This window comes from Sinohyriopsis cumingii, chromosome 7 (genome assembly GCF_028554795.1).
Source record: "Sinohyriopsis cumingii isolate HCF-2022 chromosome 7, ASM2855479v2, whole genome shotgun sequence".
Lineage (NCBI taxonomy): Eukaryota > Metazoa > Mollusca > Bivalvia > Unionida > Unionidae > Sinohyriopsis > Sinohyriopsis cumingii.
Window position 1 is genome coordinate 123,226,662 of NC_142967.1, and position 24,927 is coordinate 123,251,588.

At 32.9% G+C, this 24,927-nt stretch overlaps 1 protein-coding gene across 1 annotated transcript in view; it reads left to right on the forward strand.

Annotated features, from left to right (window-relative positions):
- Positions 1-260: 260 nt before the first annotated feature.
- The window catches only part of LOC149796058 (uncharacterized), a 159,205-nt gene continuing 134,538 nt past the window's right edge, over positions 261-24,927 (forward strand). The window contains exons 1-2 of the mRNA XM_089964167.1: positions 261-352; positions 2,643-2,732. Coding sequence (XP_089820293.1) covers positions 2,667-2,732 — 66 coding nt within the window. The 5' untranslated portion in view covers positions 261-352; positions 2,643-2,666. The remainder of the gene's footprint in view (positions 353-2,642; positions 2,733-24,927) is intronic.

Here is a 24,927-nt window from a genome sequence, read left to right on the forward strand (position 1 = left end):
GTCGAATCGAAAAAAAATACCAAAACATATTCATTCCAGATCAAATGGACTGGAATTGATCTGCTTGACAATAAATCTTCTCATTGAAGTTCTTTCTTTTTAACTGAGTGTATATAGTGAAATGAATACGGTAGATATTTACGTTATGTCGTGCTTAAGTTAGAACGATCTTTAGATGCATACAACGAGCAAAATTATGTGTATGGTACCCGGTCATCAATGGACGAAAACATTAATCACGATAGTGAGATAAGTATCACGTGCAACTGGTTAATTCAAAAAGCCTGATCACTAGAGTAATACAGGCACAACGTCACTTGATTTTGCGAGATTAACACGTCTGATCAGAAAGGTAAAATATCATCTGTCTGTCTTTCTGTTTGAATATTTGAGCTGCTAATATCTGGACCTCGTGATCTACACATTTATGCAGGAGAACGTTTCGACCGGATTGCCATAGTCATTTCTTAAAAAGTTAGCGAGTGTTTGAAATAATGTTGTACTCTTTGCCCCTAATTAATAGCAATTTTCGTTATTAAATTTTCAATTACGACATAAATATATTGCTGTCTGTGATTAATACTCATGAGTAATTATGATAATTGTTTTATATGTATCGATCTGAAAATAATTAATTCACCATTTTAAACGAAATTGACTGCTTGTGAGGAAAAACATACTTGCGCAGCAATTCAGTACCTCATAGCAATATAATCTCATAATAAAGTTGTTATATTTTCATACTGTTTGCAAATAGGCTTTTTTGGAAATAGAGATGTTATTTGTATTTTTAAGACAAGTTTCAAACGTGTCGCAACTAGTATAGTCAGCGCTCTCTACAAATAGTCATCGACACAATACCGCTTTTTCATCTATTTGTTTGTGAAGAAGCCATGTAAGGTACGAATCCTGGACCATTTGGAATCGATGCTTAAAAACGTTTGATTATACTTTGACCAAATGTTTAGATTTGTTCGATGCTCTTACAAATATTATTGAGTCTGGGGGGATGGGTTGGGGATTAAGGACTTGGATTGTAGGTGTTCGTTAAAGGGCACTGGAGTGATGGTAAATATATTCTACTTAAATCCTACAGGGTTGTATTAATTATTTAATTTACTTCTCCCAATAGTGAAATTGTCTGCAATATCTTTGAGATTTACACCTGGAAAAAAGTGATCATTCTGACGATGTTGTGTATGTGCACATCACTATTTACGTGGCTTATTTTCCATGTTTTCTCACGTCTTCCTCTAAATACATATATCCTCTGCATATTGCCAAAAATTAAAAGTTTGCTTTCTAGACCTTATCTTGCATAGTGAAGATTAGGGGTCTAAAATTCGTTGAACAATTTGTGTCCTCTCCCCATTTCTCTATCTCTGCTTTTCATAATTTAAACGACTTTATATTTTACAATGCTCTCACTTTGTGTCCCTCTCTAATTCTAAATATCCACAATTTTGTTCTTCCGTATCCGAAAAGAATGCATATATTCTTTCACTTTCGCAGATTAATTCGTAATAAAGTCTCGAGTTTTCTTGTAAATGATATATATGCAATGTATTTGTCGTTGGTGTCTTTCTACATACAATTGTACTGTGCCTTAAATTATTTGACCAAGATTAATTTTTATTTTCAAAACTTTAAATTTATTTATTTATTTATTTGTAGAATTACTAACATCAGATCTTGCAATATTAGTTGAAGTCTACATCTGTCTTACCCAGGAAGAATTCACCCGTTTTTTATTATTTTACTCTCAAGGTGACCTTAGGATTTTTTTTCCTTTTCTATATCTCCAGGAATTTTCAGGTTTGGTAATGTAAGAAAAGGACGACAAGGTCTAACTGTTGTAGCCATAAATCGAACACTGTTTGTCTCGCAGTCGGGGTCACATACCATTAGACTATAAGTACAAAAGCAGCTTGGCTGATTAGTAAATGGATTCATATGTCTAGACTGCTATACTACTTCTCACTTACTTTATCGAGTCGGAAACCACAAATATAATGGCAGGGCAGACAAACTCTCATTATCGCGATCGTGAATCGAACCAGGTTCATCTGTCTCGCAGTCGGGAACGCACATCAATATAACAGAAAGTTTCGATCTAGCAAGGCTGGTTAGAAAGTAACCCCTTAAATATGGCCTGCTATATTACTTGAAGTTCTTATAGATTGATTTTGAGTTTGTAAGATATTATTCTAAATTCTCCGTAGAAGACGATATTCTTGTCAGTTGTGATTGGTGCGCTGCATTTAGGGTTCATGTTTTACTCTTTTACATATATGTCTTAGATGTGTGATGTTACTCTTTTTGCCCGACTTTATTAAGTTTAGTGTTGGGTATTGATGTTGAACTGCCATGAAAGATTTAACATCTCTTCCCATTCTTCACTCTACCCTATGTTCGTATTAAGAGTCGTTTACCATTTTTGAAACATTACCTAATGAATGACTAGGTCTAGTCGGCCGTGGAGATGTATTTTCTTGCATGTGTGTTGCATGTTCTTGTGTGCTAGCTTGCTCTCAGTTATCTTGAATGGACTTAAATTAGACTGGTCTGTTCCAGACGATTATGAAGCAAATGTATTGATTCTTATTGATGCGTGTATATTATTATTATTATTATTATTACAGCAAATATAACCTAGAAACACAAGGATGTTTCGAGCTGGTATTCTGCTGTGTATTGTCGTGATTGGGGATCGCTCCGTAACCGGACAAACTGTAAGTATTGTTACATTCACCAATATACTTAATTATTTCTGCATAAGTATATGAATATGTTCAGGATATTCCTGACATCTTGATTTTAGAAACAATTTCTTTTCTTTAGACTAAAAAACCTGCTGGGGAATCTTTAAGGCAATAAAGATTGTAGAAAACTTAATGTAACGTGAAATTTGGAAATTGGAGATCGAGTAAAAAGAACGTTTAGAATGATACTATAACAGCAAAATGTGAAAGATATCCATGCTAGGACAAGGTTCATTTTCATTTTAAAGACTTAAAAAGGTTTGGAATATTACATAGAAAGTTTATTATAATAAATGTAAGGATAACATATGTGTTATATATATTTAGTTCATTTCTGCTTGACCTGATTGACGTTTATCATATCTTTTTATTTCATTTTATGTCAACAACTAATACATAGTTAAATTATTTTATATGTTAATGGGCTTAATATCAGGATCATTATTAATAGAAGAGCAAATATGTTGATTTGGCTCAAAGTTTTGGAGTTTTCTAAGTGAATTTTACAGGTTATGGTTTTGATATTGTAAACATCAGGATCATTCTAGAAAGTTATTTTCCATTAGGCAATGTTATTTTTTGTTAGGAAATGCAAATTGTGACCTGAGGTCAGCTATATAATCTTGTAATTGTGAGGACTTAGCCATTCGTGATTTAACATCTAGCACTTTCAAGTTATATTACATTGTGACCATTTTGGGCTGAATTTTAATTTCTTCAAAGTATTTAATTTCAAATGATTATTTTGTCTGGAAATACAAACATGCTCTGATAAAATTATTGGATAGAGACATTCAAAGGAATTTATACTGAAATAAAACCTGCAATTATATTTCTGTGACTCGACAAAAAACTGTTGACACATCAGCACTTCAAGTCTACCACAGAGACGTCATCGAATTCAGTTTGGGATATTTCTGGACTTTTACTGAATTTTATTCAGGACTTTAAATTACATGACTTGTGTCTGTAATTCTTGAATTATTTTGGGATTTAATTCGCAATGCCGTAAGTTTTTTTCTTCTCATTTTCACTTTGTATTCTAGGGAAATAAGTATATTTGTTAAATTTTACAAAGCTTGTTGTCTTTCGCCCGTTTCTTTTATTTTGTTTTAAGAGCATAGGCTCGTAACATATAAAACAAATATTCTAACCATGCTTTAAGTTAGGAATGAATAACTACCTTTACAATATTCTATAAGAAACGTAAATAATACAAACAAATTGTTGATTGATTCGACACCATAATTCGATTATATTTAATTTTGATTATTTATATTTTATCGCAAAACAAAACAAGTAGGTTATTTAGTGCCAAAGTATAGAAGTATAGTAAAGTGCCTTTCTGAGGGACACACCATGGTAGCCGACTCAGGCTGATCCGATTATAGGATTTAAATCCGTACTTTTTGGGTAGCGTGTCCAGTACTCTAATCACTGAGCCACCGTACCTCCCAATGGATTTGAGAGACTGACACATATATAATATTTCCCAGTCCGTGAGTAAGCTTATAATTGTCCTGTTTTTAATTCCGGTTTCAACACATTTTGCTCGTTCAAAATAAAAACGAGCAGATATAAAAATATATGTACTAAAAATCTCTTTCGTATGTTCTAAATTTATGTACATCTTTTGTTACTGCGATCCTATAATCCATTTCCTCAGGAAAATCCGATCAGGACAATAATATTTTTAACCAAATATGAATCAAACTAATAAAATTCGTTACGGCGAAACCTTATGTCATTCGATTGAATATTAATACCAGTTTATTCCAGTTTCTGTTATGAAACTAGTTTATACTACTCACTTGTAGAGATTTCCCCAAATGTTTGTTTTTAAACAAGGTCGGTCCAGCATGACTCCAGTCTACTCCCCTCACCGGTCAAGATGAGATACAACTTGCCTAAGGACAAATATTCTCGAGTATAGCCGTAAAAAGCCTCAAGACACTATTCGTGTTTCATCAATATTTTAAATTCTGTCTTCTAACAAACTACGGGCTCATAAATCAAGATTTATTGTTACAATGTTATGCACACATTATTTATACATTTATTTATAGTCAGGAAACGTGTTTAAAACACGAACATTTGGATCATAATGGGAGGGACTGAGTGGCGGATGGTGAAGATGGAGACGTTTATGTAAATAGTTATACACATGTAAAGGTATCCTTTCTCGTAAATGACACTGTCCTCCTTCTCCACAGCCATATATCCAGTATTACTGAGTGTTTTTGTGCTTCAAAGAGGTTAGCATGAAAACAGGTTAAACATGGCAAACTTGTGTCGCAAACGCAATACCCATCATATTTTGAACGTGTATACTGCTCTTTATATACAGTGTAAGCTATTATGTATTTTAAGAAAAACCCGAGCCCCCTGTCCACGTTAGATAGATTTCCTTTATGCAGAGAAAAGTTATATCGAATGTTCATTGCGAATTATGGAAAGCGTTCATTATAGAGAGGTGTTCGGTAAATATAGATATTATTCGAGGCAGGCTCCATTGTTTACTTATCGATTTTTAAGAAACAGGGCATAATGTACTATTCCGATAAATCTGTGCTGATATTGATGGATGAGTTGCTGGTCTCAACCTGTTCATTAAAATGTGCAATTTTGCTGCATCTAAAATTTCCGGAACACGTCCGAGTACAATTTAGACATTTTCCTGTATTTGATAACAGCCAATCGTTTATTTACATAGTAATTTGAAAATATTGACTATATTCGAACAATAACAAGATTTCATATAAGTAACACTACGTTTGCTAAGAAACTCACGCAAAGTTTATCACACAAATTATTATAACTTCAAAGCCAATTTCACTGTCCATAGGAAATAAATTCTTCCTTGTAAACAAAACATTTTCACTTTCGAATATAAGTCTGTATCAAATGTATGATTCGTTGTTTTTATTAATCAAAAGAAGCACATATATTGAAACATTTTGTTTCCAGTTAAACAGAGCAAACCCTAATCTTCCTTGATCAGAGTTATATTCTCGCTATAAACTTCACATAGCACAAAATATTTCCAAAGAGATTTTGCTTTCCCTGATGAACTACTTGTAAAAGTGAAAATGTTCCCCCATTTAAATGTTATAATTAGTGACCTGTTCTCAACTGCCATGAAAACATTATTTGTTTCTAAAAAAGAAAATAACTTAATCTCGAATAAAATATCCTTTATATTCAGACATGCGCAGTCAAACCAACATTAGGAATGTATAAGTTTTCCCACAACCTTATACAAGCTAGAGTCTCCTGATAAATTTATCATTTCAGCATGCATTTTTCAAAAGACAAATGTTCGCGGATGGCAGGTAACGCAGGTATGCCGTAACACCGTGCTTGAGAGAGAGATAAATATATGTATAAAGCATGATGCAATACAAGTTAAGGTAATCTGTGTACGCCAGGTCAGGTACTGATATTGGGGAACATGTTAAACCCTGACAACTTATGTTTGTCAAAATAAGAATGAAGTAAGCTGAAGTTTCAACCGGTATTAAGACGTGTAAATCCTAAAGGAAGATTACATGGAGCATAGCGCAAATAAAATTTAAAAGGGAATGTTCGACTGATAAATTAATCATCCGCTCGACATTGAATTGTGGCGACACTATTAAATCCATTTACATCTGGACAGTTTAGATCATCATATACACACAGGAAAACTCTATCCATCAAAAAGTACAGTACTCCCCCCAAAAAACGGATATAGACATACCGTACCTTCCTAAGAAGATAAGGGGTAGGGTCATCTTGAATGCAGAAGACAGTGTTTAGGCTGAGAAAAGAAACTCGCAAAATGTGTGAGAGAAAGCGAAGACATGCTCCTTATAGCTGAAGAAGACCCGTTGCAAAAAGGTTTTCTGCGATTTGACAGTAAAGCAACGAAATCTGTGTGCAGAGGGAAGGCGATACATGGACAGTTGTTACATATATAACATACCAGCGCTGACACACCTTACCTAGAGGTGGCTAGAATTTATTGCGATGAAGATGGCCACGAAAGGAGTACTGATAGCAACTCAAGATCATAAAGATGAAAATAGTTGAACAATACCAAGGAGCATCTCAGAAAAAAGTTGTATTCACTTGATCAGTGTTTGCAATGGGATGGTCAAAAGTGAACAAAATAAGGAAGTCCACCCCCACCCAAAAGTTTGGAGTATAGCATTATCAACTGATTCTTTTCTGAGTCTCCTTGATGATTTTCTCTCTTTGGCTACCTTTTAGTGATGTAGTGGAAAATTAAATATGTGGAATTTGCTTTTTCTCTGTTTCATTAAAGATATGATAATGCAGAAAATCCCAATGAATCTGTCTTCATCCTTGAATAAGACGTAATCATCTACAAGCTGTTTTTGGTCTTCTTTGGACATCGTTTCCAGAGAATAATATTTACCATTCAGTTTCACTTCTAATGTGTTCAAAGCCTATATCGTCTTTTCCATCAATTACTTACGATCCTAGAAAAGAAAATGGGAAAATTATTTGAAAGCCAATATACAAGTTTAAAGTATTCCAGGTTTCTTATATTTTGAATTTATTCATTTCTTTCGTAGCCTTTGATTTTTACGTTAGTTTCCAGCTTTTAACGTGCAAATGACCGCCTGAGAATTGTATGCCACTGTTGGGATATCATCTTAAATTAATAGTAATTGTAAAAGTGCACAATTAAGACCAGAAACTAGCCAGAAGTATGACTAATATGTAATATAAAACGTATTAAAATATTTTGCCAACATTTTCTCTAGTCACTACAAATATTCATGTTTATCAACTCTGAAATCAAATACGCTTCTGGAAGTTACATATTATCGAACAGTGCCAAGTTTTAAATTAGATAAACAGATCACAGCACGAAGATTCACTTTGCTCATTGTCTATCATGTCATATGTTGACATTAAAAGCACCAGACAGCCATTGGTGTCATCTGTCTAACATGGTTCGCACTTTATATTTCGGTTTAGTGAAAACACATTATGTACCATAATGCTAATTAATAATTCTTAACTCTTACAACACTAAACTGAGGTGGTTTGATTTAACTCTTGCATCACTAAACTAAGGTGTTTCGACTTAACTCTTACTGCATTAAACTGAGGTGTTTCGACTTAACTCTTACTGCATTAAACCGAGGTGTTTTTATACTGGTGGGTAAAGAACAGGGCATGTGATGCTGCTGATGGCATTTAATTTCCTTATGCAACAACGCGCGATTGATCTATACTGTCCCTGACAATACATAATAGTGATAACGTTAATGTAACGCATATATTAAATTTTGACACGATGTTTAAGCCTTTTTGCGTTTGAAACTCCATTGGGAGCTCAAACTTAAAAACCTCCGAAATTGGATAAAATATGAGGGTTATATTTGTGCCACTGAACTTTTAAGGAGGAGAACTCAAACTTCTGGAAAAGTTGCGGAACATATCTTTGGGGTATGATCGTTTTTATTCATCTATTGATAATCCTACGCATTATCCAACAATCTTTCTTCAGCTCACGAAACAAATACTGACAACATTGCAACTTTACTTTGTGTACTTACTTCAGAACTATTTATGCTTGGCTGGAAGGAATAGCCGTCGTGACCTCTGCCACCTAGAACACGGGTAGAAATTATCATTTCTCCTTTAGGGTCAAGGTCACCGAAGTCAAGTTTATAAATATCACCAAAACGTAAATGTTATCAAAGAAGTTCAAGCTGTGTCATCATCGCTTTTGGATTCAATCTAAACTTTTCGGATGGATCAGCCCACTTACCTGTAATAGCATAAAGAAAATATTTCACCAAAGATACAAATAAACACACACACACACACACACACACACACACACACACATACACAGAGAGAGAGAGAGAGAGAGAGAGGTTAATTGACTATAACAAGTTTTGGTGCAAAAAACCTTCAAGGAGTTACATTTTAAGACAGATGGATGTGTAATACAGCTGACCTTTCAGGCAGGTTTAACATGTGAATATAAACCATCTCACACGTAAGTGAAGTGATATCTAGCAAGTTATAATTTGTGACCTTTCTTCTAAACACAATCACAAAGCAGGTATTTTTTAGTAGTTCAAACTGAGTGTTGACATAAGCGGCGTTATTCATTTCTTAATGTTTGAATAAAATACAAAGAAACAGAGAGAGAGAGAGAGAGATACACACACCCACTCACACCCACACACAGAGATTTTAACTGACTATAACAATTTTTGGTGCAGACAGGATTTGCATGTTAAGACAGATGGGTGTGTAATACAGCTGGCCTTTCAGGCAGGTTTAACATAATAATACGTAAGTGGAGTGATATCTAGCAAGTTATAATGCGTGACCTTTTTTCATAACACAGTCACAAAGCAGATATTTTTTAGTAGTTCAAACTGAGGGTTGACATAAGCGGCGTTATTCATTTCTTAATGTTTGAATACAACTTGCTTGAGAAACATTTGCAATAAATCTTATTAGAAGCATTTTCTAGATGCACATTTTGACATACAGACATGCACACGGACACAATCATACCAACATATAAGAATAATATGTACAACGTTAGCCATCAATGTATGTATATCTATCTATGTATATATGTATATATATATATATATATATATATATATATATATATATATATATATATACACACACATTGATGGCTAACATTGTACACACACACACACACACACACACACACACATATATATATATATATATATATATATATATATATATATATATATATATATATATATATATATGTATGTATTACTGATTCTAGTTGCATTGCCCTTGATATGTCCTTCAAAAAGATAAGTTCTTAGTTTATTTATCTTCTAAAATACAGCTGTTCACATAGTGGTTTTAAAAAGTAAATGAAGACGAAAATATTTACTGGCAAGTTATGCACTGAGCCAAAGTTTCTTTTCTTGTCGAGCCCTGTCGTTAGACTGGAATCGATTCAAAAAGTCACGAGGCTATAAGAAAACAAAGTAGGTAGGAAAACAAAGTCTAGACCGGTTGTCTAAACATTGACGTGCTTTGTTTGCCCAAGATGAACTGAAAATATATATTCCAAACTGGTTTGAATATTTGCAATTGTGTGACAATGTTTCAGTGTGTTGCTGTGAGGGGCGAAGTACGGAACTAGGCTAGGTTATATATATATATATATATATATATATATATATATATATATATATATATATATATATATATATATATATATAACAATTCAGACAGATCGAACATATGAAGGACCTGCAACACGGTACGCTTTGATTATATGTGCAGATCCATATTTTGTGCATTTTTATCCAGCTAAAGGAAAACCCATTAACCAGTTGACTAAATTCTTAAGCTAAAAGATCATACATTGTTTTAACAATAGGACCTTCTGGCTTGGACACACTAAACCTTTCATATATAACCCAAGACTCACCTCTACTAGCGTTAATGTATGCAAATGCTTAGCTGTTAAGAAAGTCATACATACACACATACACACACATCTACCTATCTAATTTCCTACCTCTCTACCTACCTACCTACATGTATGCATGCATAAATACATACATACATACATACATACATACATACATACATACATGCATGCATGCATGCATACATACATACATACATACATACATACATACATACATGCATGCATGCATGCATGCATACATACATACATACATACATACATACATACATACATACATACATAATTACATACATACATGCATGCATACATACATACATACATACATACATACATACATGCATACATACATACATACATACATACATACATACATACATACAGAATTACATACATACATACATACATACATACATACATACATACATGCATACATACATACACATACTCTGCCACACTCATACATACGTCTTTACATACATACACGTTTGCAAATAAAAGTGGAAAATGAAGTCAGTCATAGATAAATGCATGCACGCACGCATACGAGCAAACAAGTATATATATGCATAAATACATGCGTCATATGAAGAAAAGAAACTACATATAGAATTACACTGTTATAAGTTTTACATTTCATTTTCGTTGCTATCTCGGACTTAACGTTAAGCACATAACACTATAGACGTATTAACTTTTCGAAATATTATCATCATCAAGCAAATATTAAAAGATCAGTCCCATGCTCCGCCAAATGATTGCAGATTTGCATAATTGCAGGTATTGAGATATTTCGTTTTGTCAATACGGTAGCTTACACAGTATTACAATTGTATTACTACTGTATCTTTGTCACTTTTCTGTTCTATTTTATGATCTTGTATTATTCTGAATTTGTTTAATCTGATGTAATCTCTTTTTAAAGAGGAAATAAAGTCAGTCAGTCAGTCAGTCAGTCATACATACATAGATACATGCATACATACATACATACATACATACATGCATACATACATACACATACTCTGCCACACTCATACATACGTCTTTACATACATACACGTTTGCAAATAAAAGTGGAAAATGAAGAGAGGAAGGGGAACATCACAATATTTATTTTCAGTCAGAATTATTAGAAATGAATATCTAGGACTGTAAATGCCTATGCAGACCTGATAAATACTGACATCGGGCGTAATACAAATCGGCCATGGTTACAACATATTTGTTTTGGCACAGAGTATTAAAAAAAAATCCCACAGGCACGGTTACTTTGTGGATTAATAGAAGCTATCTACATAATTCAATTCGATATCAGAATTACTTTTAGATTAACAAATTTATAACTAGAATTTATAATTTAATGACTGTATTTAAATGATTTTTATAAGCAATTTACAGCAAAGTATTTGCAGACTTTCTAAATTGGACCATTATTTGGAGAGAGCGATCGGGTATAGTGAGAGAGAGAGAGAGAGAGAGAGAGAGAGAGAGAGAGAGAGAGAGTAAACGTTTCAATGTATGCATTATATTCGTGTATAGCAACATGGTTATATTTGAAACCCACGTGTCAGTCAGGACTAATGCATCGATTTTGCAGTGCTTTTATCGCACTGTCGTTTTTGGTGCAATGTATCTAAGTATTTTTTCTTAATGTAAACACTCTTATCCAATGGAATTTACCTTTCTTAGTGCATTACTTTCGTGCTGATAAACGTTAGGCGAAGATCATAAGGGAATGTGCACATTGCAGAATAATGGTGGACAATTTTAACGGTTAAATCGTCACATAAGTTTTCTCCATCTTACAATATAACTCGAAATGTCTAGTGATAAATGATACCCCAGATTAAGAAACCTTACTTAAAATAAATAAATAAATAAAATATACACTCATTGTAGAACAATTGACTCTGGACTATTGACACACACAAAAATGTTTATTGCCCTTCACCAACATCTTACGCAACCGGCACATTTCAGACGAACACTAGAAGTAACATTCATTTGTTTTGACTGAAGGAACGTCCATACATGAAATATTATTGACTATCGAGGTAACTTGAGACATGAGTAAAATATTTTTCACGCACTAGTTTGGGTAGGATAACGTGTTTATAATAATTCCTTAAGGACCAGAGGAGAGAGAGAGAGAGAGAGAGAGAGATATTCAAACGCAAATAAGTACTTTACTATACCCAGCATTTACTGAAATCATAGTTTCTAATATGAATGGATTTGATTTTTTATTATTTCCACAAAATACTTTTACAGGGATAGTTAGGCAAGTATAATTGCCATGTATATTTAGTTACAAATTAAATGGAAATACAAATGCAACTTGTTATGGAGCTGTTGTTTCGAGGAGAGAAAGATTAAGATATTAGCAAGAATGAAATGAGTTTGCGAGAAAATCAACAGGCAGAGGAAAGAATTTAGAACGATCCTGTCAAAATGGGTTACTCTTCTATATACATTAAGAAAAACATTTTAAATACACGCATGTGTGCGTGTGTGTGCTTCAGAGAGCACCAAAATTTAATTTAAGGTCAGGCAGAGCTAACTCAGATAGATTGGCCTTGTTATATTGCAACTGAAGTTAAAGAAGGAGAATCTATATATATATATATATATATATATATATATATATATATATATATATATATATATATATATATCGGTGTATCTTCGAGAAATGAGTCAAAAATCCGCTTGGTGTCAGAATTGGGCTCAGAATGACTAAAAAAACTTTGGTATCAAAATTGGGTGTCAAAATAAACTTTTGGGGGTCCCTAAAACACACACACACACACACAACACACACACACACACACACACACACACACTCAGAGACATCAATATAAATAAATAAATAAATATATATACAAACAATAAAATAACGTTTAGTTAAGCAAAAGATTGTTTTGGAAAGTTAATTTTTTCCCACTTCATTCATCATGTTTTTGTTCCCACTGTTCATCTTTATCGTTAATCTAATACAACATGTAGTGTGCTTACGTGTGTGTGTGTGTGTGTGTGTGTGTGTGATTTCAGTTGAATCTGAAGCGTATGCGTCAGATATTATCATATTATATTTTAAATACAAGTATTTAAATTATCATTAGAATGAAGTCGAGGAGGGAATGGGCATGTTGATATATATTGTCAGAAAGCATGCTTCAGTTAATAGGCAGAATGGCATATTGGGTAGTCGGTTTAATTTCCATTTTTGCTTATCTATTCAAATTAAAGTTGCTTTATTTTCACCAACTTAAAAGAGACACTGAATAATTAAGTTGATTTAAATCACTATCAGATTTTTTCAGATGCAAGATCTATTTTATATTTTGTGAGCAAAAAATCATTAAAATATAATGCCTCGAATAAGGAAACTCTAATAAAACTAAGGAAACTCTCATTATTATACTTTACTATCGGTTTTGATTAAAAGATCTTTAAAGGTTTTGCTAACTATAAATTTCTTTCAAGAAAAGTAAATTTCAGTGGTTTACACAGAATTTACTAATAAATGGTATTAAACAGGAATTAAATACGTATATGATGGACAATACATAAATGCTGCTCTTGTATTATGTTTAACTTATGTTTGTAGTGTTAACTGACACAATTTAATACCATCCTCTGATGCTGGTACCTATTAACGATGAGTGACAATTCTTATCTGATGTGGGTAGTAGACTGAAGTCATGTTGAGCTGACCTTGATGGGGTCATTCTCCAGCTAATTTTTAAGGCTAACATTTGGAGAAATCTCTACAAGTGTTCTAAAAATTACTAACATGTTCATTCGGCGACAATTTGGCTGGTATACCTTGCTCCTTCACGCAGAAGATCACTTAATTTTAAATATGAAAACCTAAGAGAAAGTAATACCAAATATTTTGTTTATTATATATATATATATATATATATATATATATATATATATATATATATATATATATATATACGTGGGCACATATGTGTGTATAATTGAAAGTGTTGTTATGCTTTTATATGTCGAAAACGGTTACAACAAATATATTTAACAAGCTTCATGTTATTCTTGACTTGAGACACTGAAGTTTTTATTTTGGTAAATAAATAATACGGAGGTAATATCTTTATAAGAGTTTGGGTTAAATATTTGGATCATTACCTTCATCTGAGTGAAGGATATTATGTTTACCATCTTCTCTATTATAATTTTAGTAACAGACCATGCCTAATTATAGCTAAGATTGTTCTGGAAATGAACATGTGTCCTACATCCTGGCTCTTCTTTTGTGTCTTAGTTGTATTGTAGCTTTGTTTTTCTAGAAAGTATTATTCCGTTCTGTAATATCTTTAAGCCGAATCAGGCTTATCTTTTAGATCAACGTTTCATTTGAGCAGGAATTATTTATTCAAATGATTATTGTTACTTGTTTAGATTCGAATAAAAAGCAACACAAGAAAGAGTGAAAACAAGAAGCTTTGAAAAATTTAACAAATAATTTATTTCCTTGGAAAAATACTGTAAAAATGAAAAATAAGAACTTACGGTTTTAAGAATCAATTCCAAAAAGAATCCTAGAATAATCCACAAATACAATTGTGGAAGTCCTAACATTGAAATGTTCTAATGAATTAAAGTTCGAATCCTGAAGAAAAATCCAGCATGGATGGCGATGACGTATGCTGTATCCTGTAGTGTGTTGAAGTCTACAATTCCTTGTGTAAACACAGAAATAATCTGGTGTTTGAATTAATGGAATTTCATTGTTCACTAATTGTACATGAGCACTCAAAATATTTCCAGAGAAACGAATTAATATTTGAGAATCCAAATAATTCGGATAAAAATTGAAATGTAATTCCCAAAATGACACAACAAAAGAAATACCTCTACGTACAAGTGTTTAGAAGCCCGACTGAGATCATTTCTCTAAAACAATGGTTATACAGTAATCTTGAGACGCAAAATGCGTACCCGTATGAGGGTCACGTGAACATGTTTACATCACCTACTCCCAGCATGGCCTTGACAAAAACTCTACTCTAAGAATAAAATAAAAAGTTGTTTACTTCACTAAAAACTATTTACAAGTCTAGGGTCACGTATCCAATACAGCCTCGATCAGGTCTCTATTATTTTCACAATAAAAACAAATAAAAAATGAACTTGTTTACGTGGCTGTTACTAATATTGAAAAGTCGGGAACTAGGTCAGCTTTAAGTGTTTACCAAATGAATAAGTCAAGGTCGAACTATTTTATGAAATGATTTCCAAATCACGTAAACAAGATTATATTATAATAGCATGTACAACAAAAATAAATTTTTAAGGCTTACAGGCAACAATGAATTAAATCAGATATACGTAACACTATTGTCTGCAATTGCAAAGTCCTCAATACTATTCTTGGACAGAAACATTGATTTGAAATGATAGTGAATTCAAAATAGGATATATTGGATTATATTATTGTGATTCATCTAAAGACAGTTCCCAAAATGACACACTTCAGGCCATTGGTACATTAGTACATTCAAGTCTAAAGGCACATCAAAATCTTCAGAGCTAGATATTATTTGGAATACCACTGGAATTTAATAAGAACTTTATTAATTAGGACTGGTGATAACACAGTTTTATATATATATATATATATATATATATATATATATATATATATATATATATATATATATATATATATATATATATATACGGTAATACATTTAGAATATCCTTCATTTCTTTTTCTAGAATACAAAGTGAAAATGAGAAAAAACAACCTACGGTATTGCTAATTAAATCCCCCTACAATCCAAGAATTATAGACACAAGTCCTAATAATTAAAGCTCTGAATACAATTCAGTAAAGTCCCGAATAAATCCAAACACTGACGGCGATGATCTGTCAGTTATAGCTCCTAGTGTGTTGATGGGTCAACAGTCTTTTGTTGAATCACAGAAATATAATTCCTGGTATGAATACGCTACAAATTACAGTGAATTCTCTATGCAAGAATTGTATCAGAGCACTTTCGTATTTCAAGAGACAAAAATCACTTAAATTCAAAAGTTTGAAGAAATAAAATTTCCAGCCGAAATATTAGGTACAACATATAATAAAGTTTCAAGGAACTGATAAAATCCTCTCAGTTACACTATATATAGTACTCTACTTGACCTCAAGTCATCATTAGCACTTTCCGAACAAAATAATTACCTAATGGAAATGATCTAGAAAGATCATGATATTTACAAAACAATAATCTGGATAATGAATACTTCAGTTACAAAATACTAAAAACTGACTCAGATAAACATATTAATTTATGCTATTAATAATAATACTGAATCTAAGACCATACATATAGATAATTAGTTAGCTATTCTTATGTTACTAGTTTAGGCTCTAATACAGTCACAAAATAAAGAGTGAAAACAACAAGCTTTGAAAAAATTTAACAAACTATTTATTTTCCTTGAAAAATACTGTAAATTCTTTTAAAAAAATACGAACTTACGGTTTTAAGAATTAAATCCAAAAATAATCTAAGAATAATCGAAGAATTAAATTTTAGAAGTCTTAATAATGAAATGTTTTAATGAATTCAAATTCGCGTCCCGAAGAAAATTCTAAAATGGAAGGCGATGACGTCTACTTTAGTTAGTATTCTGCTATTGTGCCTCCAGTTCTTTGTTGTTTCACAAACAATACTCCGGTGTTTGAATTTACGAATAAAATTTAAATAAATGTCTTTGTCTAAAAATTATGTATGAGCATTCAAATATTTCAAATAAAAAGAATTAGAACTCAAATATTTCTAGGAAAAAGACTTAATCTTTTAGAATCGAAATAATTGGAATACAAATTAATTTAATTCCAAACTGTTACAACAAAAGGAACACCTTTACTTCCCAGGGTTTAGAAACCCAACTGAGAAATATCTCTATAGACATCGGTATAAAACCTGAGTACTGCGCTATTTCGGAAAACCCAGAATTTCGAAAATGAGGCTGTATACATATAAAATGACTTACTCCCAGTATGACATTAATAACAACAATCATTTAACTCCAAGAATGAAATGAAACTAAAAAGTTGTTTACTTGTCTCGGTGACTTCTGCATCAAGGTCGGGAACTAAGTCAAAATTGAAACTGTGTTTCTATTATTAGGTATTTATGAAAAGAGTCAGATCAAACTAGATTTTCTGAAACGTATCAACAATTGATTAAAACAAAAAGGTTTTAAAACTTACAAACAATTAAATTAAATCAAGTATGAATAAATCAAATATTCATAGCACTTCCCCCATAAATAAAAAGAAATATTTTTAGATAAAGCTTTCTTTTTACCATAGATTAATTACACATGAGGTTAAAATGAACTCTTATAATTGATATAAAGTGTACATGAAATAATACATCGCTTTACACCGGAAAGTGCATGTGCTATTAAATTTTCTCCCCCTTGATGTGCCTGATGTCAATATGATATTCCTGTAACAACAAACTCTGCCTTGGTAGTCTTTGACTTTTGTTGTCATCTTGCTGATGAAAGTAAGGCAGATGTGGTCACTAAACAAAATAATCAAACATGGAGCTAAACTAATGTAAACTTCAAAACGTTGTAATGCCAGTATCAAAGCCAAACATTCCTTCTCGGTTATCGAATAATTTCTTTAGTGCGTATTTAATTTCTTAGAAAAAAGCACACTGTATGATCAATACCATTTTCATCTTCTTGAATCAAAACTGCTCCAACGCCATCATCACTTGCATCAACATTCAGTTTAAAAGATTGGCTGAAATATGGATCTGTTAGGACTGGCGCGCTTTTAATATGGCTTTTAACTTGTCAAATTCTCCTGACATATTTCAGTCCAAAGGAACTTGTTTTTCTTGCTCAATAAATTTGTCGGGGGTTCAGCAATTATAGAAAAATTGGAACAAAATGTCGGATAGTATCCAGCCATAATTAAAACCTGCATCAGTTGCTAACAGGCACAGGGACTTGAGACATAGTCTTGTCCTTAGTATCTACTGTCCATGTCCCACGATATGTCCTAGAAAAGTTACTCTAGCACGACTGAACTCACTTTTGGATAAATTAATCGTCAAACTTGCATCTGTGAGTCTGTCAAAGAATTACCGAACTGTTGTTAAATGTTCTTTCCAAGTGTCTTTGTAGATTAGGGCATCATCGATATAAGCATCACAATTGTCTAGACCAGAGATAATCATATTCATGAGACGTCGAAAAGTACTTAGCGACCCTTTCATAAAAAGCACATTACTTTATGGTGATAAAGACCATCTGGAGTCACGAATGCCGAAATTTCCTTTGCACTTTCCGTTAGTGGATTTGCCAAAATCCTTTCAGAAGGTTAAATTTGGTGACATACTTGGCATTTCCTATCTTATCAATACAGTCATCGATTCTGGGTTATAGAAATGAATCTGTTTTTGTCACACTATTCACGTTCCTATATTCAGTATGAATGGTGAACCCCAGTCACTTCTACTGAGTTCTATAACATCATTTTTTTCAGTAAATACTAAATTTCTTTTTTCAAGTATTCATGTTTGAGAGGGTTCATCCTGTACGGGTGTTGTTAGACTGGTTTGGAATTTACAATTTCAACGTCATGGAAAATATTGTTCGTTTTTGTAGGAACATCTGGAAATAAATGCTAATTTTCAAATAATAAATGTTTAAGTTCATTTCTTTCTTGTACTTGCAAATGTGAAAGTGTCTGGTCCCGATCTTTCATTTTTTCTGAATTTCGAAGATTTGTCACTCCAATATCAGTAGAATCCAATGATATTCCTTCACTTAAATATTCACTGAGTGGGAATGGTACAACTAAATTAATTGCATCTTTAACCTGGCTATCCCTTTCAATATACTGGTACTCCTCTAATTTATTTAGATCCCAGGAGCACTAATATTATAATTTAACTCATTGATTTACTTCTTAACTTTGTAAGGGCCGTAATATCTAATCTGAATTTTTTTGAAGAATGAACAAGAGAGACAGAACTCTATTACCAGACTCAAAAGTTATCTCCATTGTAGTTCTGTCAAACTATAATTTCATTTTTAACTTGAATTGCTGGATGCCAGATGCAAGCATAATAGACTGGAAAGCTCCAGACCTAATATTTTACCCTTGACCTGGTTGGAGAGATTTGGGAAGGCTAAATTGAGGAAAAGACTTTATCAAAGTTTTAATATTCCTCAAAGGAATTTCCTTTGGAAACCTTGTTGTCGCACACATAATGGTCAACAGGTATTGATTACCTGACTTGGTCTTACTTAAGGGACCAGCACAATCTACCATAATTATACTAAATGGTTCGTCAAAGGCAAGAATAGGTTGTAGAGGAACCTTAGGTATCTCTGATTGTGTGTTTTTACCATTTGACAAGTATGACAAGATCTACGGAATTTGCCAACATCACTTTTGATTTTTGGCTAGTAGAAGTGAGTCAAGATGTTGTAATAAGTCTTAATATCCCTAAATAACCAACTAAAGGAGTTTCATGGGCCAGACTAACTATTTCCTCTCTGTAAGATTTTGTAACTTCAGTTTGATAGTTCACTTACTACACATCACCAGCAGGTACCTCGGGTAGTCTCCATGTTCTCATAAGAATTCAATTTCTAATTAAATAACAGAAAGGAACGTCAGTGGCTTCTGTTTCGCTAATGGCCCTTTGAAACAAGCAGGAGATTTCAGGATCTTTTTCCTGTTCGACGACAAGTGATTGTCGTTTGTCTCCCTGATTAAAATAAAGACAATGAGTATTAAAACGAGGATCACTGTGATCAGTACCTTTTGATTGATCCAAACAAGGAGTGAAAGTGACCTCATTTAAAGCCTGACCAATATATGTGTCAGCAAAAGGAATACTTTCCTTATCTACATCATGCTCAAGAGCTTTCTTTGCCATAGTTCTGGTAACATCACAAGCTAGAAATAAATCAGAGAATTTATTTTCATTGGGATCGACTTTCTGATCCAAACAAGGCTTGTTAGTTACAAATGGTTTAACCACAACCTTATTTCCAGCTAGGCCATTGTCTAGTAATAAACGAACGCCCACACCGGGTAAAACAAGCACTGTTCCGACTGTCTCGGGTCCTGCGACTAAGTGTGTTGACAACTTTACACAATGGAGAGGAAATTTAACAAAGATGTGTTCTACTCCCTGAATAAGAACACTCTCATTAGAAGAAGACATCTCAGAAAAAGGCAAAGCACCTGACTATACAAGACTCTGAGACGCTCCGTTGTCCCTTAAAATGTTTAATAGGGATAGGATTGGCCAAATCACCACGAGTGATATAGACCCCTTCGGTATGAATGGTTCATAATTTTCCATAACAAAATCAGACTGGGGTTTATTAGATCCAACAAATGCATTGCTTTCAATACATGACCGTGACCTTGACCTATTAGAAATAAGAGCATTTGGAATAGGTCTGTCTTGATTCTGATGCATATTTTTTGACTTATAGCATTCAGAAATATCGTGACCATTCTTACAATAGGTACACGTACGAGGAGACAAAGATCAAGCTTATCTGAAGCTTAAATTTTAGAAGTGGTGCCAGTTTGAGTTTTATAATGGCTTGTATTAGGCTGAAATACTTTTCTGCCAGAAGACTGTTGAGTGGAAGTTTTTTACAAAAATGAACATTATGAGTCAAAGAATACTCATGAGCAGCACGAACAGCATTTTCTTTAGTTTCAATCTTGCGCTTGTCAAGATCAGTCTTAATGTCAATATGGACACTGTTCTTGAACTCTTCAAGTAATACAAGTTGTTTGAGACTCTCATAATCTTGTTCAACTTTCTTGGCTATGCACCATCTATCAAACAGCTGCTCTTTTTCCCTAGGAAATTCTTAATGAGTTTGTCCAGTTTCTTTCTTGTAGTTTCTGAATTTTTGCCGATAAGCTTCAGGGACTAAATCATAATCCTTTAAGATGCATTATTTAACCGTATCATAGTCACCAGTTTCTTGAACTAACAGTTAATTATAAATATTACTAGCCTTACCAGTAACTACACATTGTGCAATGCTCCCTTGGCCATTTAAAATTTCAGCAACGTTTTCAAAATGAGTACAATATTTGTCTACCTCTCTTTCTTTAAAATGGGGCACTAACCTAATAGTCTTTGCAACATGGAAACCTAAATTTGTATTTGAAGTATGAATATGCTTTTCACTTGCCACCTCCATTTCTTTTATTCTGAATTGATATTCCATTTCTTCCTTCTCTCTGTGCTTTTGCATTTGATTCTCTCTCTCTCTCTCTCTCTCTCTCTCTCTCTCTCTCTCTCTCTCTCTGTCTCTTTCTTCCTTATCTAATTGCTTTTGCATTTGTTCTTTTATTTGTAATTGCATTTGCCTTTCTTTCTCTCTTTGTTCCGCTTGTAAATGCACTTGTTTGTCTTTATCTCTTTCCCCCCCTCTTTTTTTTCGTATATTGTTACTGCATTTGTTTTGCTTGTAACTGCATTTGCTTTTCTTCTTTATCTGTTTGAATTTCCAGCTTTCTCAACTCCAATTCCATCTTGTATTCTAAATATAATTCCTTTACTTTTATGGCACAGTCTGATACAGACTTACTGATCGAAACCAAACCAATTCTATCCGAAACAGTTGTTTCTACCAAGTATTGGACAACAATATTTTTTATTTCTTGCTTCGTTAAGGACGTCTTTACCTCAGAAAGATCATATTTTCCGGCAAGTTGAATTAATTTGCCTTTTTTGAAAAGGTCTAATTGGTCCTGGGTAAGACATGAAAGAAAGGTTTCCAATTTTGAGGACATTTTGGAAAAAAGCTTGCCGATTTCGCTAAAAATGTCAAAATCTAGGGGAATTCAAATTTCAGAGAAAAAAAAATTCTGAAACAGTTAAACCAAAATTCAAAAATACGCGGACGAGGCCCCAATCCTTATGTTACTAGTTTAGACTCTAATAAATAAAAACAAAAGAAAGAGTGAAAACAAACATGTGTAATATTTAAAAAACAAGAACTTACGGTTTTAAGAGGCAAATCCAAAAAATAATCCAGGAATAATCTACGAATTAAATTTTGCATGTCTTAATAATAAAATATTCTAATGAATTCAAGTTCGAGTCCCGACGAAAATTCCAAAATGGAAGGCTATGACGTATACTGTACCTAGTATTGTGCTGTTGTGTCTACAGTTTTTTGTGGTTTCTCTAAAATAAATCCGGTATTCGAATTTCCGGACAAAATCTAAATAAATATCTTTGTCCAATAATTCTGTATGAGCACCCAAATATTTCCAGGAAAAATAATTAATCTTTTAGGATCCAAAATAATTTAAATAAAAATTAAATTGTAACTCCAAACTGTCACAACAAAAGGAACACATTTACGTCCCAGTGTTTAGAATGCTAACTGAGAATCATCTCCATAGACATCGGTATAAAACCTGACTACAGCGAAATTTCCGAAAACCCAGAATTGCGAAATTGAGGCCGTTTACGTATAAAATCACGTACTTCCAGTATTATCTTGGTAAAAACTAAATATTTTACTCAGAGAATAAAATAAAAGTAAAAGCTGTTTATTTCTCTCATTGATATCTGAATCAAGGTCGGGAACTAAGTCAAAAATAGAAACAGTGTTTCTATTATTAGATATTTATGAAAAGAGTCAGGTCAAACGCAATTTGTCTGTAAAATATCAAATTCCTAGTAAAATATCAAATTCCTAGTAAACAAAATTACATTACTTTGACACGTGATTAAAAAAAGATTTTAACACTTGCAAACAATTAAATTAATTCAAATATAAATTAAATCAAATATGCATAACACTATGTATTATGTACAATGAATAAAATAAAACAAGATCAATTTCGGTCAATCAGATATTAGCTCAGTTTTGGACAAGGTCACGCCCAACATACAATGCTAGAATATAATAACATGTAATGAAATAAAATAAAATAAAATAAAATAAAATACCTTACACACAAAGCAAATTAAATATACATAACAAGGCCTCAGCCCGAACAATTATCCAATTGTAAGGGCAAACGTCACAGACTGCAATGTTGATGAGATTACAGGTTGTCATGGTTTGATTTCATAGTGAGTTTAGGCCAGAGTCGCATAGGTGTCCCTGGCGCTAATAGCCCCTATTAAAATCGGATATGTGAGTTCATTTTCAGCATTTGTGATGGGGACTGGTAAATTGTGCAATGAAAGAATTGAGAATGGACTGCTCTGTTGTCATGATACGCCTTGTTTTGTTGCTAAGATGGTGAATATCGTGCAAGGTTACAGCTTAAAATCATGGCTTGACTTGCCTAAAGTGAAATAGTTCCCTGTGTTAGTTGTATATTTTCAAGGCGTGAAATACTGGCGCTACTTTACGGAAATGTAATAAGGAAAAGCTATGCAGTTGTGAAGCTGTGCTATGAATGTGTAGTTGTCGTCGTGCATTAATTAGGGGAAATGTATTCATAGTCTGGGCGCATCGAAATTTCCAGTTTACAACAGTAGTTGCACTGAAGTACTTTGAAATCAAGTAAAACAAATGACTTCTAGCGGGTTACGACAGGGTTAAATTCACTCTGTAAAGAGCCCCCTTTGGCTGGTTACAAGAAAACTTTCTGGTGGCAGCGATTAGGAATTTATTTAAATAGTTCTGTGAAAGTTATGTTTTCTCTGGTGTGATTATATTTAGTACGGACTATTCTATGGCAACTGGAAACAAAAACGCGCCATTTAAAATTTAAGAAGAAATAATGATTGAGCACCCTTAAAAGTTTCATTTTGATTTTGCCAAATTTATTGTGCGACATTAGCTATATTTATTTTCTTTGAAAATACTTGTTTCGTTTGGTTGCCACTTGTATATTGGTGGGACATGTCCGGTTACGTATTTATTTGCGTTATGTTCCATTTTTCGATTTCGTATTTCACTTTATTTCTATTGCGTTCCATTTCTCCAATGCGTATTTAAGTCATACCTGCCGCAGTGGAAATTATGTTTGTGATTTTAAGTTTTTAATTATAGAAAGTCAAAAGAACTGTTTAGTACACACATCTGTTTATATTGTAAAGTAGAAAATATAATTAATTTTCAAAAGAGACGCTAATATTTGTATGAAACGCGTGCATTTGAGTACTAGTTAAAACATACGAAACAGCCATCAAACACGGTTCAGATCAGTCGGTCGAATTTTCTCTACGGGAAAAAGCAACATAAATATATTAAAACAATACTTCTTAACTTAAAGATGCATTTCTTAATGTACGTGGGAGCTAGATCATAATATATGCTAATTCAATTGCGTCCGGTTACTGTCATATGAGTCACAATACACTGACATTATTTCATTATTTAAAACGAGTGTTGGTCATGTCTTATTCTGAGTATGTTTTGACTTGTATAGTTTCGGTCTGCGTACGTTTGGACCTGGGTACGATTCGGTTTGGATACGTTTTGACTCGAGTACGTTTTGGTTTGGGTGCATTTTGACTTGGTTACCTTTCGGTTTGGGTACGTTTTAAACTGTTCCCAAATGTAATTTTTATTCTGAAATTAAACCCTACACTTCCAAAGCTTTAGTCAATCAACGCTATTTGTACAGCCATAAATAAAATGTGATTGTTAATACTTTTTTTCTGTAAAGGAGTGTTA